The following is a 14924-nucleotide window of genomic DNA, read 5'->3' as shown; positions in this document are numbered from 1 at the left end:
TTTATTATGTACACAGTGTTCTGCGTGCATGTACACCTGCATACCAGAAGAGGGCACCAGATCTCATTATAGATGGTTGTGCACCACCATGTGGTTGCTGGGAATTGAACTCAAGAACAGCTAGTGCTCTTAACCTCTGAGCCATTTCTCCAGCCCCCCTTCCTCATTCTTTTTTTTTTTTTTTAATTCTATACATTCTTAATATTTGTACAGCTTTTTCTCATAATTCTTTGCATTGGATTTTTAAGTTTTGGGGTTTTTTTTTCTTTCTTTTTTTTTTTTTTCTTTTTTTTTTAATCTAATCAGAGAACCTTTGCTAGAGATATTTTTCAGTGGACATTAACTTGCTTTTAGGACACTGACCTCTTTGGAGAGTCTCATAAAATCTTGGCCATATTTTTCTACGTCTCAATATTATTTCATTTCAGGTAGTGCTCAGCTCTTTTTTTTTTTTCCTTTGAGACAGAGTTTCTCTATGTATGTAACCTTGGCTGTCCTGGACTCGCTTTGTAGACCAGGCTGGCCTTGAACCCACAGTGATACACCTGCCTCTGCCTCCCAAGTGCTGGGATTAAAGGCATGCACCACCACACCTGGCGCTCAGCTCTTTTCAAAAAAAGTACCTATGTAACAGATTTTTGGGGAGCACCTACACATAGGTGACAACATGAATGAGATTGGCTCTGTAGGCGTGGCGAGGAGAGACATGAGGCTGAGCTGGGTCCTGACAGTACTGTCCATTTGCCTGAGTACCCTGGCCACAGTGAGTACTCTGGCCACAGCCCCAGACTGAAGGCAAACGGAAGCTGCAGATTAATGTGAAAAAATGTGTGGGCCACTGTCCCATCAAGTCTAGAAAGGGAGATGTCTTACACATGCATTACACAGCGAAGCTAGAAGATGGGACAGCAGCCTATTACAGAACCAGCCCTTTGTTTTCTCCCTTGGCACTGGCCAGGTCATCAAGGGCCGGGACCAGGGGCTGCTAGGGATGTGTGAAGGAGAAGAAGGGAAGCTGGTGATCCCATCTGAGCCAGGGTATGGAGAGTGGGAAGCTCCCTCAAAGATCCCAGGTGGAGCAACCCTGGTGTTTGAGGTGTTGCTGCTCAAGACTGAGCGATGTTCAGAACTGTAGCAAGTTGCTGAGGGGTAGGAAGCCCCTGTCAGGGACCAGACTGCTTTAAAACAAAATAAACAAACAACTTTTAAGCACCCCCCCCCCCAAGAATATAAAAAACAAAAACATTTTGGGGGAAACTGAAGAGATGGCTTAGTGTTAAGACCACTGACTATCCTAGAGGACCCAGGTTTAGTTCCCAGCACCCACATGGCTTCAGTTGCAAGAGATCTGATGCCGCCTTCTGCCCTCCTAGAGCATTGCACTCACGACATACAGACATATGTGTAGGCAAAACATGCATACAAAGAAAATAAAAATAGCTTTAGTAAAACAAAAAATAATAATAGTTTGGGATAGATTTGGGGAGTTCATTAGTCTGAGGCAACTGAAAAACCTGTTTCCAGTGTGAGTGTCTTAAGACACAGGATTTCATCTTCTCAATGAGCATCATGTTTCACCGTGGGAATTTACTTAATGTTTCAAATGTTTAGCAGTTACAGATTAGAAGGACTGTTACTTGGTGAGTTGTGTTTTATGTTAACTGTCTGTGGGGGATTTAGTCAACACTAGAATTCTAGGATTGCTAAGTGTTGGATTCAGAAGGGAGTAGGAGCCCCATTTAATATCAGAGTGACTGTATTTTTTCTATGTCATTTTTCTATACTATTTCATATCAGGCAGAGTTCAGATAGTGGGAAGACTCGGACCAAACTGACAGTAGAAGAATTGAAGGCCTTTGTCCAGCAACTCTTTAGTCTTCCATGTGTCATCAGCCAAACTCGACAAGTAAAGGTGAAACATTAATCTGTTTTGTTTTGTTAATGAGCTTCTGTTCCAACTTAGAATTATATGTGTAGACTGGTGTTTGGTTTTACTTACTCCTTTTCCTCATATATATGTTATCTAAGGTTACTTATTAGGCAGTCTTTTGGCTTTCTTTCTTTCTTTCTTTCTTTCTTTCTTTCTTTCTTTCTAAGTTATTTTGTCTGTGTGTGTGCACCTGTGTACCAAGTGTGTAAGGTACTCGTAGAGGCCAGGAGAGGACATCAGACCCCCAAGAACTGCAGTTACAGATCATTTTTATCTTCGACGTGAGTGCTAAGAATCAACATGGGTTCTCTGGAAGAGCAGCCAGTGCTCGTGCTTTTAACCACTGGACCATCATCTATTCAGCCCCTTAGCTTTATTTAAAAATCCTGAACTATGGCCAATTTAGAATTATTATCTATACACATTTTGGGTCGGAGCCCCCATCTAACCCAAATGTATTTTAAATGCAATGTTAATAAAAAGAATCAGGGGTGTAGTGATAAGTTACTAATAACGTACGAGCTTTTATAATCAGGCTTTGACGTTTCTGGGACTATTATTATTTAATGATCACATAGAAATCTTTTTTTTTTTTAAATAATTTATTTTTAGGGCTGGAGAGATGGCTCAAAGGTTAAGAGCATTGACTGCTCTTCCAAAGGTCTTGAGTTCAATTCCCAGCAACCACATAGTGGCTCGTAACCATCTATAATAAGATCTGGCTTGCAGGTGTACATTCAGGCAAAACATTATATACATAGTAAATAAATGAATCTTTAAAAAAAAAAAGCCTTAAAGAATTTATTTTTATTTTATGTATGTTGGTGTTTTGCCTGCATGTATGTCTATATGAGGGTATCCCTGGAACCAGAGTTACAGACAGTCATGTGGTTGCTGGGAATTGAACCCAGGTTCTCTGGAAGAACAGCCAGTGCTCCTAACCACTGAGCCATCTCTTCAGCCTCTGATCACATAAAAATCTTTTTTTTTTTTTTTTGGCCAGGCGCGGTGATGCACGCCTTTAATCCCAGCACTCAGGAGGCAGAGGCAGGTGGATCTCTGTGAGTTTGAGGCCAGCCTGGTGTACAAAGTGAGTCCAGGACAGCCAGGGCTACACAGAGAAACCCTGTCTCAAAATCCCCCCCCCCCAAAAAATCTTTAAATAAAAAATTTTAAAAATAATTTCTTCAGATTACATCCGATTGTTATGCCTTCACTTGTATCTTCCCGTTCTCACCTCTCTCCCACATAAAAATCTTAAAGGTGGCCAGGCAGTGGTGGCCTACACCTTTAATCCCAGTGCTAGGAAGGTGGATCTCTGAGTTGGAGGCCCGCCTAGTCTACAAAGCAAGTTCTAGGATATACAGAGAAATACTATCCTTTTGTTGTTGTTTTTGTTTTTTGTTTTTTGAGACAAGATTTCTCTGTGTAACAGCTCTAGCTGTCCTGGAACTCCCATTATAGAATCAGCTGGCCTTGAACTCACAGAGTGAGGCCTCAGCCTCCAGAGTGCTGGGATTAAAGGCATGGGCCACCACACCTGGCTAAAGATACCCTGTCTTAAAAACAAAAATAAAATAAAGGAGAGGGGAGATAGAGAAAGAAGTTAGTTACTAGGTAACATACTTAAGGTTTTATTATGTCTGGGGCCAGGACAGCCAGGGCCAGCGCTAGGAAACCCATCTCAAAACAACAACAACAACAACAACAAAACAGAAACAAAAACAAAAAAAGATTTTATTATGTCTGAATAATTTTTTTGTGCTATTCTGAAAAGATTATAATAGGGCTTAAAGGCCGGGCGTGGTGGCACCCCCCTTTAATCCCAGCACTCAGGAGGCAGAGGCAGGTGGATCTTTGTGAGTTCAAGGCCAGCCTGGTTTACAAAGCAAGTCCAGGACAGCCAAGGCTACACAGAGAGACCCTGTCTCGAAAAAACAAAACAAAACAAAAAACACAAAAAAGAGGGCTTAAAATTGATAGATTGCCACTATTTCTTGCATTTGCTCTTTTTTCTTTCTTTTTTTTTTTTAATGGTAGTGTTGAGAGTTGGGGATCAAACCCAAGGCCTTGCACATGCTAAACAAGTATTCTGTAAGTAACTGTATGCTCGAACAAAATTCACTGTTTATTTTTGGTCTGTTTTTTACCTTTTCAGAATCTGCTGGATGATGTAGAAGAATTTCATGAACGGGCCCAGGAGGCCATGATGGATGAAACCCCAGATTCTTCCAAACTCCAAATGTTGATAGACATGGGCGCTAGTCTCTATGTGGAACTACCTGAGCTGCCTCGGCTGAAGCAAGAGCTACAGCAGGCTCGGTGGCTGGATGAAGTAAGACTAACCCTGTCAGATCCACAACAAGTCACGTTAGATGTCATGAAGAAATTGATAGACTCAGGAGTAGGCTTGGCACCTCACCATGCTGTGGAAAAGGCGATGGCTGAACTACAGGAACTCCTTACAGTCTCCGAACGATGGGAGGAGAAGGCTAAGGTCTGCCTGCAGGCAAGGTGAACACATTTTGTCTCTTTAATAACTTAAGTAAAGGGGCAGGGAGAGATGTCTCAGTGTTTGGGCGCACTGGTTATGTCTGGCTTGGTGGCATACACCTATAATCCCTACACTCGGCAGACAGAGATAGGCAGATCTCTGTGAGTTCGAGGCCAGCCTGGTTTCCAAAGAGAGTTCCAGGACAGCCAGAGTTACACAGAGAAACTCTGGCTCAAAAAAACAAAAAAGAGCATTGGTTGCTCTTCCAGAGGACTCAGTTTCAAGTTTCAGTACAGGCAGCACATAATTGTCTGTAAAATTAATCCTAGAAGATTTTAATATCCTCTTCTTACCTCCTTCACTCCAGGTGCACACATAGTGGGTACATAGACATATGCAAGAGAAAACACCCATACACATAAAATAATGAGAAGTAGAATGAGATGGAGGAACAAAAAGCCCATTTCATCAGCTTAACATTTGTCTTGTGCCTTCTTGACTAATCACTAGTTATCAAATGAGCCTACATGGAGAGAGTTTCAGATATGTTCACACTCTTGTGTAGTGGATCTTGTTAAAAAACTGCAAATGATAGGAAATAGTATTGTTTCAGGTCCATGTTGTTAACACAATTAGAAAATCAGAGTTATGAAATGCTCCTTGATGGTGTAGAGTGCTGGCTTAGCAGCTAAGAGCACTGGCTGTTCTTCCAGAGGCTCTCTGGTGTGACTCTTAGCACCCAGATGGTGGCTGAAAACTGTCTGTAACTTCAGTTCCAGAGGATCCAAACGCAGACATACACACAGGCAAAGACACTAGTGAAAGCATTTGATAGGAGACACTTCAGGTAGCTTCATAGTTTTAAACAAACTGTCTAACTAAACAGTTAAAAGGAGCCTCCATGTAGTCTGGATATTTTGCTTTGTAAATGTTGTATAGAATACATAACCAAAATTTAGTCCTAAATATTCAAATAGCTATATGTCTTCTGATTTGTGACAGTTCATGGAGATGGGAACATTTTAAATGGGGAAAGGAAAATGACATTGGAATAAGAAACAAGTATTTTTTCAGTTATTATTAGTATTATTTTAATTGTAGCAGTGCTCTGTCTGCATGTACACCTACATGCCAGAAGAGGGCATTGGATCCCTTTATAGATAGTCATGAGCCACCATGTGGTTGTTAGAAATTGAACTCAGGACCTTTGGAAGAGCAGCCAGTGTTCTTAACTACTGAGATATCTCACTAGCCTGTTGTTGTTGTTGTTGTTGTTGTTATTATTATTATTATTATCATTATCATTGTTATTATTAATTATTATTACCTTTAAGTCTTTTTTTTAATTACTCACTTTACATCCTGATCATAGCTCCTTCCCTCCTCTCATCCTGATCCCACCCTCCCTCCCTATTTCCCCCATATCCTCTCCCTTACTCCCCAGAGAGGAAGAACCCCACCCACCCACTCCAGCATGTCTAGTCACATCAGGACTCAGGGCATCCCCTTCGTCTGTGTCCCAGCAAGGCAGTCCTGCCAGGGGAAAGTGCCAAAAACAGCAGGCAGCAGAGTCCATGTCAGAACCAGGCCCCACTTCCCTCACTAGGGTATCCACATAATGACCGAGCTGCCCATCAGCTATATCTGTGCAGGGGGGCCAGGTCCAGGCCATGCATGTTCCCTGGCTGGAGCCCCAGCTTCCACAGGCCCTCATGGGCCCTGGTTAGTTGGCTCTGTTGATCCTCCCATGGAATTCCTGTCCCTTCTGTGTCCTCCATCCTTACCCCACTCTTCCTCAAGACTTCCTGAGCTCCACCCCATGTTTGGCTGTGGGTCTCCGCATTTGTTTCCATCAGCTGCTGGGTGGAGCCACTCAGAGGGCAGCCATACTAAGCTACCATCCATAAGCACAACAGAGTATCATCAATAGTACCAGGGGTTGGCTGTCTTCCATGGGTGGGTCTCAGATTGGTCCAGGCACTGGCTGGACATTTCCTCAATCTTTTCCATCTCTGGTCCTACAAGATGTACAAGTCCTGGGTCAAAGTTTCTGTGTCTAGAAATCATCATGTCTAGTTAAAGGGTGTCCTCTTCAGTCCTCATGACCCCTGCTGTACTAGGAGTCTCAGCTGGAGTCACCCTCATATCCTCCCTGGAGCCTAACCTGTCATAGGTTTCCAGCTTGTCACAGAGAAGCCCCTGCCTCAGGTTTCCTCTCTCTCTGTAAGCCCTCTGTCCTCGCGCCCCAACTCACTCCAGGTCTGATGTTGACTCTCATTTCTCTCCATACCTCTCTTACCATGTTCCGCTCTTTAACCACTTCTGAGTCCTCCTTGTTACTTACCTTCTTTTGGTCTGTGCATTGTAGAATGGTTATAATGTATTATATGGCTAAAATCCACTTATAAGTGAGTTCTTACCATGTGTATCTTCCTGGGTCTGGGTTACCTCACTCAGGATGATCTTTTCTAGTTCCATCCATTTGCCTGCACATTGCATGATTTCCTTGTTTTGTGTGTGTTTGTGTGCTTTGTTTTGTTTTGTTTTGTTTTGTTTTTGAAGCTTGTCATCGCCTATATTTGATTAGTCACTAAACTCTGATTTTTACTTCAGTATGTTTTTATCTGTCTTTTAACTCTATTGCCACTAACCTACTTATAATATTCCTTATATTTTTTCTTGTGTTTTGTAATGCAGTGTTTGTGGAGTACTTACTTCATATAACATACTATTTCTACACTGTGAGGACAGTAGTGAACAAGACCCAAAAGGTTCCAATTCCCATAGAGCTAATATTTTAGTGAGGAGAGAAAGTGGGTAAATGAATTTTATTTTGTTTTTGTTTTTTTGAGACAGGGTTTCTCTTTGTAGCCTTGGCTGTCTTGGACTCACTCTGTAGATCAGCCTGGCCTTGAACTCACAGTGATCCCCCTGCTTCTGCCTCCCAAGTGCTGGGATTACTCGTGTATGCCATCACACCCGGCCTGGATAAATGAATTTTAGATACTTAATGCCTTGAAGAAAAGAAAAGGTGGTGGTGTTTGGCCAAGTGATGCACTCAGGAGGCAGAGGCAGGTGGATCTCTAGTGAGTTCTAGGCCAGCAAGTTACAGGACAACCAAGTCTACACAAAGAAACTGTCTCAAAAATCTTCCCCCCAACAGAGGTGGTGTCATTGCTTGATTTTATATCTAGTCTCATCTTTTGCCATTATTCTTGCATATTCCAAATAGTGATTCACATCTTCCCATTTCCTCAAGCATTTCATGCTTTTTCTTCATACCTTCGTCTATTTATTTCGTTGCCTCGTCCTGTACCATCTGTGATATATTTCTACACTATGCTTGTCACCACCATTGTTTTTTACTGTCTTATTTTAAAAGGATAAGAAAAGTTAGGATCATTTTATTTTTAAGAAGCCTTCCTTCACCTGTTAAGTCAGTGAAATACTCCTATTTTGCTTTTGTTTTATTGGTTTTTCTGAGACAGAGTCTCACTGCATATCCCTGATTGGCCTAGAACTTGCTTTGTAAACCTTGAGCTCAGAGAGATCCACCTTCCTTTGCATCCTGCGTACTGAAATTACAGGGGTGTGTGTGTGTGTGTGTGTGTGTGTGTGTGTGTGTGTGTGTGTGTGTGTGTGTGAGAGAGAGAGAGAGAGAGAGAGAGACAGAGAGAGAGAGAGACAGAGAGAGAGAGAGACAGAGAGAGAGAGAGACAGACAGACCATATATGTTCCTACTCTATTTGATGACACCTTTCTTTCCTTTATCATTGTGCCGATCACCACAACTCACATGCCCTTCTTAGTAGTCCTCTTCCCATGTCTGGATGTGGTGGCTCACCCTAGGACTTGAGAAGTAGAAGCTGAAGGATAAAGAATTCAAGGCCAACCTAAGCTATATAAGAACTTTTCTCTACACACACACACACACACACACACACACACACACACACACACACACAATGAAATCATCCTTCCAAGTTTGAAAATACTTATGAGTTAAAAAAGAAAACAAAACAAAAGTCACTCTGGCTCATAAACAGTCTTCAATACCTGGAATGCCTCCTGACATGGAATTGATGAGTGATGAGACAGTGGGTGAGACTTCCATTGCTACATAGTGGATGTGTGGGACTCGGGAGTCTTCATGTGTTTACTGCCCAAATTCTTATATTTCATGCTCACTCATCTCCACATGTTCCCTGCATCCACCACACTATCTCCCATCTCAAGCAGAAGCTGCCAACTTAGCAAAATTTGTGTATACTTTTTTCCCTATTACATAATATACTTGTTTAGCGCCTTGGTCAAAGCACTTTAAATTTTCTAGAAAGAATTATTTACTACTGTCTGTGCCTATGAGCCTAAAGTAATTTGTTCCTAGTTTCCAGTGCCAGTATAATTCTTAGATTTTAACTAATGAGAATGAGGTCTTAGCTTTGTTCATCAGTGAATAATTACATATTAATGTAGTTGAAGGAAAGTATATAGCCAACATTAGTGGTTTCTCTTCTATTGCTCCCTGTGTTGTTAGCCATGCCCATCTCTGATCATTGCAGGTAGTGTAGAGAGGCAGAGTAGTAGTAAAAGGAGCCTGGAGCCAAGATCATTCTGAATCAATACGTCATGTGCGTCTTGTACTAAATTCAACTATTTTATGAGAACTCTAGTTTTCTTGTCTGTAAAATAGAAATAACAATGGTAGCTTGGTAGCTGCTTTGTTTGCCTTATGGGAGTGTGATAAGAATTAAATGAGTTCATGAATATGAGTTACTTATGCAGTATAAAATGCTATTTTAGTTCTTTCAGTAATTGGACTTTTACTTAGTATCTCACTGTTTCATTGTTCATTTAGACCGCGACACAGTATGGCAAATTTAGAAAATATTGTGAATGAAGCCAAGAACATTCCAGCCTTTTTACCCAATGTGTTATCCTTAAAAGAAGCCTTACAAAAGGCTCGTGAATGGACAGCTAAAGTGGAAGCTATTCAGGTAAAGAAACATTCAGATTAGCCTACCTATCAGGCAAATACCTTCTCAAAAACAAATTGTATAAAACTTACTTTATTAGAATAAGTATAATAAAGTAAGTGTCTGGAGCTCACCTGTTCTTTCCTCTGATTTTACTTTATTTTTTGTAATGTTTAACTTTTTTTATTTTTTAAGATTTATTTATTATTTCTACAGTATTCTGCCCACACATATGCCTGCCCACCACAAGAAGGGTCTTAAGCCACCATGTGGTTGCTGGGAATTTTACTCAGGACCTTCGGAAGAGCAGACGGTGCTCTTAACCTCTGAGCTATCTCTCCAGCCCTTTCCTCTGATTTTAAAATTCAGAATAAATAATAAATATTTAAAGGTTACTAGTTTTAGGTAAGAAAGTTGATGGAGTTTGATGTTCTCCCATCTCAAGTTGAAACTGCCAATTTAAAAACAAAATTTATCAGCCGGGCGTGGTGGCACACGCTTTTAATCTCAGCACTCGGGAGGCAGAGGCAGGCGGATCGCTGTGAGTTCGAGGCTGGCCTGATCTACAGAGTGAGTCTAGGACAGCCAAGGCTAACATAGAGAGACCCTATCTCGAAAAAACAAAACAAAACAAAACAAAAATTTATCTTAAAAAAAAAAAAATATATATATATATATATATATCAGCTGGGCATGGTGGCACATGCCTGTAATCCCAGCACTTGGGTAGGTAGAGGCAAGCAGATCTCTGAGTTCAAGGACAGCCTGGTCTACAAAGTGAGTCCAGGACAGCCAAGGCTACACAGATAAACCCTGTCTTTAAAAAAACAAAAAGAAAGCCGGGCGGTGGTGGCGCACACCTTTAATCCCAGCATTTAGGAGGCAGAGGCAGGCGGATCGCTGTGAGTTCGAGGCTAGCCTGGTCTACAAAGTGAGTCTAGGACAGCCAAGGCTACACAGAGAGACCCTGTCTCGAAAAACCAAATAAATAAATAAATAAATAAATAATAAAAAAACAAAAAGAGTAAAGAAAAGGAAAAACAAAATTTATCCATACTTTTTTCATTTTCTTTCATTAGATAATATGCTTGTTTAAGAGCCTTGGTCAAAGCACTTTCAATTCATTAGGCAGAATTATTTATTGTCTGTGGCTATGAGCCTAACTATCTTTCCTGTAAGCTGGTTTATTGGCATAGCGGGGGATAGTTGGAGCAGTGTTTACACAACATTGAGACTGGAGAGTCTCAGAACAAGGATTGCAACCAGATATGGGGCTACAGAAATCAGCACAGTAACCTTATGCATACGCTTCTCTTTGGTAGAGTGCTGATTCAGAAATTCTAAGTGAACAGGTCTTTTACTAGGACAACTCTTCAGGTTACATGACTTGTAGGTTTACCCACAAGTTATTCTGTAATCAAGGGACAGTAGTTTGACACCAGAGTAAGTAAGTGAAAATATTATTTGTTGAACCTGTCACTATCTGAGCATTTTTATTTGTATCTTTAGCTAACTCTTTTTATTCTGGTACCTTAGTGCTTTATGCCAATATAGTGTTTCATAATAGCACAGTATATTATTACTTAAAATCACTGTTTATGTATTTGTGCCTTAGTGTATGTACATGTAACACATACATGCAGAAGCTCACAAAAACTAGAAGAGTGTATTAGACTTCCTGGCCCTGCAGTAATAGGCTGTTGTGAGCTGTCATGTAGGTGTTGTTAACTGAACCTGGGTTTTCTGCATGAACAGAAAGCTCTTAATCACTGACTCATCGCTCCAGTCCCCAGTCTCTGAGTTATTATTTTAAAGAATTCATAGATTTATTTGTTTGTTTGTTTTTTTTTGAAACAGTGTTTCATATAGCCCAAGCTGCTTCAGATTTGCTGTGTAGGTGAGGTGGGCCTTGAACTCTGACTCTACCTCCTATCTTCTGAGAGCTGGGATTATAGGCATGTACCACCATTTCTGGCATAAATTCATAGACTTCCTGTTTTTATTTTCCCAGATGTATCAGCATATCTTTCAACATAAAAATTTCAAGCAAGTATATCAGTTACTACACAAGAAATAACCTTTTACTAGAATGTAGTATAATGGTTCTGAAAACAGTAGTGATTTTATAACATGGAAATACTGACACACCATGAATTTGGGAGGAAAATAGTTCTTCATAGCTTTCATTGTATAACATAAGCAGTAGGTGGTTATCCAGTCTAAGTTACTGCTTTTAAAAAATGTCCGTAGAAATTTATTTGGAGTTGTAATGGTAAAATGGATTTCCACTTTATAGCAAACATTCTTCCATTGTGACTTTATTTATGGGGCCTGAAGCAATGGCTCAGGGTTAAGAGGACTTACTACTTCTGCAGAGGACCTGGGTTCAATTCCCAGCACCCCCCACATGGCAGCTCACAGTCATCTGTAACTCCAGTTCCAGGGGATCCAACACCTCTGGACTCTGTGAGCGCAATACATGCTACACATACATACAGGCAAGACAGCCATACTCATAAAATAAAAAAAATTTTTTTGCATCTAGTAGCAAATTCATTCTTCATTTCTAATTACATTTATATATTTCTGTTCTTCAGCTTGTCTTTTGAAATACTTTTTTTTTTTTTTTTTTTTTTTTTTTTTTTGGTGTTTTGAGACAGGATTTCTATGTCTAACAGCCCTGGCTGTCCTGGACTTACTTTGTAGACCAGGTTGGCCTCGAACTCACAGAGATCCGCCTGCCTCTGCCTCCCAAGTGCTGGGATTAAAGGTGTGCGCCACCATGCCCGGCATTATCTTACTGCTGCCTTTATTGTTAAAAGAAAATTTTTGGTAACTTGTTCATTCAAAAAATTAATTCTTTGCTGGGCGATCGTGGCACACATCTTTAATCCCAGCACTTGAGAAGTAGAGGCAGGTAGATATCTCTTGAGTTTGAGGACAGCCAAAGCTATGTAAAGAAACTATCTTGAAAAAAAGTTTTAATTTTTACTAACCTTTTCTGTAGAAAATTTGAAATGAAATTCATTAAAGAGATCCAATTACTGGGCCAAGCATGGCGGAGCACACCTTTAATCCCAGCACTCAGGGGGCAGAGGCAGGCTGATTGCTGTGAGTTTAAGGACAGCCAGGGCTACATAGAGAAACCCTGTCTCTAGAGAAAGAGGGAGAAGTAGAGAGATGGGAAATTGGGGGGCAGGGGTAGCCAATTGTTTTATTTAGAAGAAAACTTAACGCTAAGACTGAGGATGTCCCTAAGTGGGACCAGTGCCTGCCTAGTGTACAAGGCCTGGGTTCCATTCCCTTTTTTGTATTTATAAAAAAAAAATATTGTTAACATTAACTGAGTTCCTCCAAGTATATTGCCAGACTCCATTGTGTGTGAATCTACTTTTTCCAGAGTGGCACCAACTATGCTTACTTGGAGCAGCTTGAGAGCTTATCTGCTAAAGGACGCCCTATCCCTGTGCGTCTTGATGCATTGCCTCAGGTGGAATCACAGGTAGCAGCAGCTCGGGCCTGGAGAGAACGGACTGGGCGGACCTTCCTTAAGAAGAATTCGAGCCATACATTGTTACAGGTAAGGAGAAATGCACGTGTGTGCTTCAGCGCTCTGACAGAAGTTGGTAATAAACCACTACCTGTGAGGTGTTGGTGAAAGGTTCTTTCAGTTACATTAGTCTTCAATATGACTGTTAGGTAGAGTTAAATGTCAAGTTGAAACCTGGAGTGGTTTTTTGGGGGTTTTGTTTTTGTTGTTGTTTTGAGACAGGGTTTCTCTGTGAAGCCTTGGCTGTCCTGGACTCGCTTTGTAGACCAGGCTGACCTCGAACTCCACAGCAATCTGCCTGCCTCTGCCTCCCGAGTGCTGAAACCTGGAGTTTTAAGCAAACTTTTTTTTTTCATAAATCTGTGCTGTATCCAGACAAAGCAGCCAGCATATATTGTAGCCTCTGTTATTAGACTTTACTGAAGAATATTATCCCTCAAAGACAAGTTTAATTCTATTTATCTTGAGCAGTTGAACATAGTAGTTAAAGAAGAGAGACTGGAAGTTCAGCCTTTGTCCTTGGTCACGTTGTCTCTTGACTGAGTCTATTTCTCTTACCAATAAAATCTGGGAAGTGATAATCTGCTGTATACAGGTGTGAAAATTTAATTAGATGTATGGTAATACTTGGAGCTGTGGTGTGGTAGCTGAGGGAGGAGGATCACCACAAATTATAGGCCAGCCTGGGCTAAAGAGTAGGATCCTGCCTCTAAAACATTAAAGACAAATAGATCAATTAGGTACCTTGGACATGGCGAATGTCAAGTGTTTTCATTTTTTTTTTTTTTCTAAACAAGAGTTGTATTTAAAATTTTGCAGGTGCTAAGTCCACGAACTGATATTGGTGTATATGGAAGTGGTAAAAACAGGAGGAAAAAAGTAAAAGAAATAATAGAAAAGGAAAAGGAGAAGGACCTAGACCTTGAGCCTTTGAGTGACTTAGAAGAAGGACTGGAGGAGACCAGAGATGCAGCCATGGTGGTAAGGAGCTAACATGATGGACCTTGAATTTGCTTTCTGAATGCAAAATTCTGTGAAGATGTTAGCAGGTTTTTAATGTTCATTTACGAGAGAGACAGAGAGAGAGAGAGACAGAGAGCAAAAAGGTTGCTATTTGTTCTCTTCCCAAAAGGGTTTTTACTTCTACCTTTTGGGGGTGGGGGGGCGGGGTGCTGCTATTGGGAATTGAACTTAGGATCTCATGTATGGTCAAGTGCTATCTCACTGAGTTATATTCCCAAGCTCCACATTTATCCCTTATTGCTCTTCTAGTACTTATGAAGTACTCCATAGAAGTAGTCCATACTTTACTGAGTAGTGTTATTCATTTTGTGGCCTTGGGATTAAATGTGGGTGTTGTGACTCCTAGAATGCTCTAGACTCCTAGAATACACCTTGTCTGCTCAGCAGTCGTTCACTGTTAAGTATTTTGCTTGTTACTAAGCCTTTGCTACTATAGGTAAGAAAATGAATTTCCTTGTATGGCCTCCTCCTCTTTTCATCTCAAATATTTACTATTTATTTGTGGCAAGAATATTTAAGATCATCTTTTGGTAGTCTTGAAATAATACCTTACATTATTACTACATGGATAAAAGCTACTCTTAAATGTACTTTTAAAAGTAGGCCTTTTTAGCCGAGCATAGTGGTGCATGCCTTTGATCCCAGCGCTTGAGAGGCAGAGGCAGGAGGATCTCTTGAGTTCACAGCCAGCCTGGTTTACAACGAAAGTTCAGGGCAACCAAGGCTACACGTAAAACCCTGTCTCAAAAAACCGAAGGGGAGAAAAAAAGAACATAGACTAAGAAAAATGGGCTTTTTAAGAGCCTGAGAAGTAGAGTGAAAATAAAGATTAGTAAGGGAAATACATAATTGAAGGGAGTTGTATACATGCAACAAACTATATATACACTATGCAACTTAATAAGATTCTGTCTATAAGTAACCCAAATTTGAGGCCACAGAAAATGACCT

At 40.7% G+C, this 14924-nt stretch overlaps 1 protein-coding gene and 1 pseudogene across 4 annotated transcripts in view; both read left to right on the top strand.

Moving 5' to 3' along the window:
- The window catches only part of KDM5A (lysine demethylase 5A), an 80245-nt gene that overhangs the window by 43504 nt on the left and 21817 nt on the right, over nucleotides 1–14924 (top strand). For all 3 annotated transcript variants that reach the window (XM_084766076.1, XM_084766074.1, XM_084766075.1), the window contains 5 exons: nucleotides 1798–1912; nucleotides 4089–4444; nucleotides 9283–9421; nucleotides 12801–12980; nucleotides 13770–13931. In XM_084766076.1, the coding sequence (XP_084622202.1) occupies nucleotides 1798–1912; nucleotides 4089–4444; nucleotides 9283–9421; nucleotides 12801–12980; nucleotides 13770–13931 (952 nt within the window). The remainder of the gene's footprint in view (nucleotides 1–1797; nucleotides 1913–4088; nucleotides 4445–9282; nucleotides 9422–12800; nucleotides 12981–13769; nucleotides 13932–14924) is intronic.
- On the top strand, nucleotides 41–1764 carry LOC311588463 (peptidyl-prolyl cis-trans isomerase FKBP2-like; annotated as a pseudogene). The gene has a single exon. The product of its transcript is annotated as a peptidyl-prolyl cis-trans isomerase FKBP2-like (transcript).

This window comes from Acomys minous (assembly GCF_964271855.1).
Source record: "Acomys minous genome assembly, chromosome: 17".
Classification (NCBI taxonomy): domain Eukaryota; kingdom Metazoa; phylum Chordata; class Mammalia; order Rodentia; family Muridae; genus Acomys; species Acomys minous.
The sequence above is the reverse complement of the archived record's forward strand: the minus strand, read 5'-3'. Positions and strand labels throughout refer to the sequence as shown.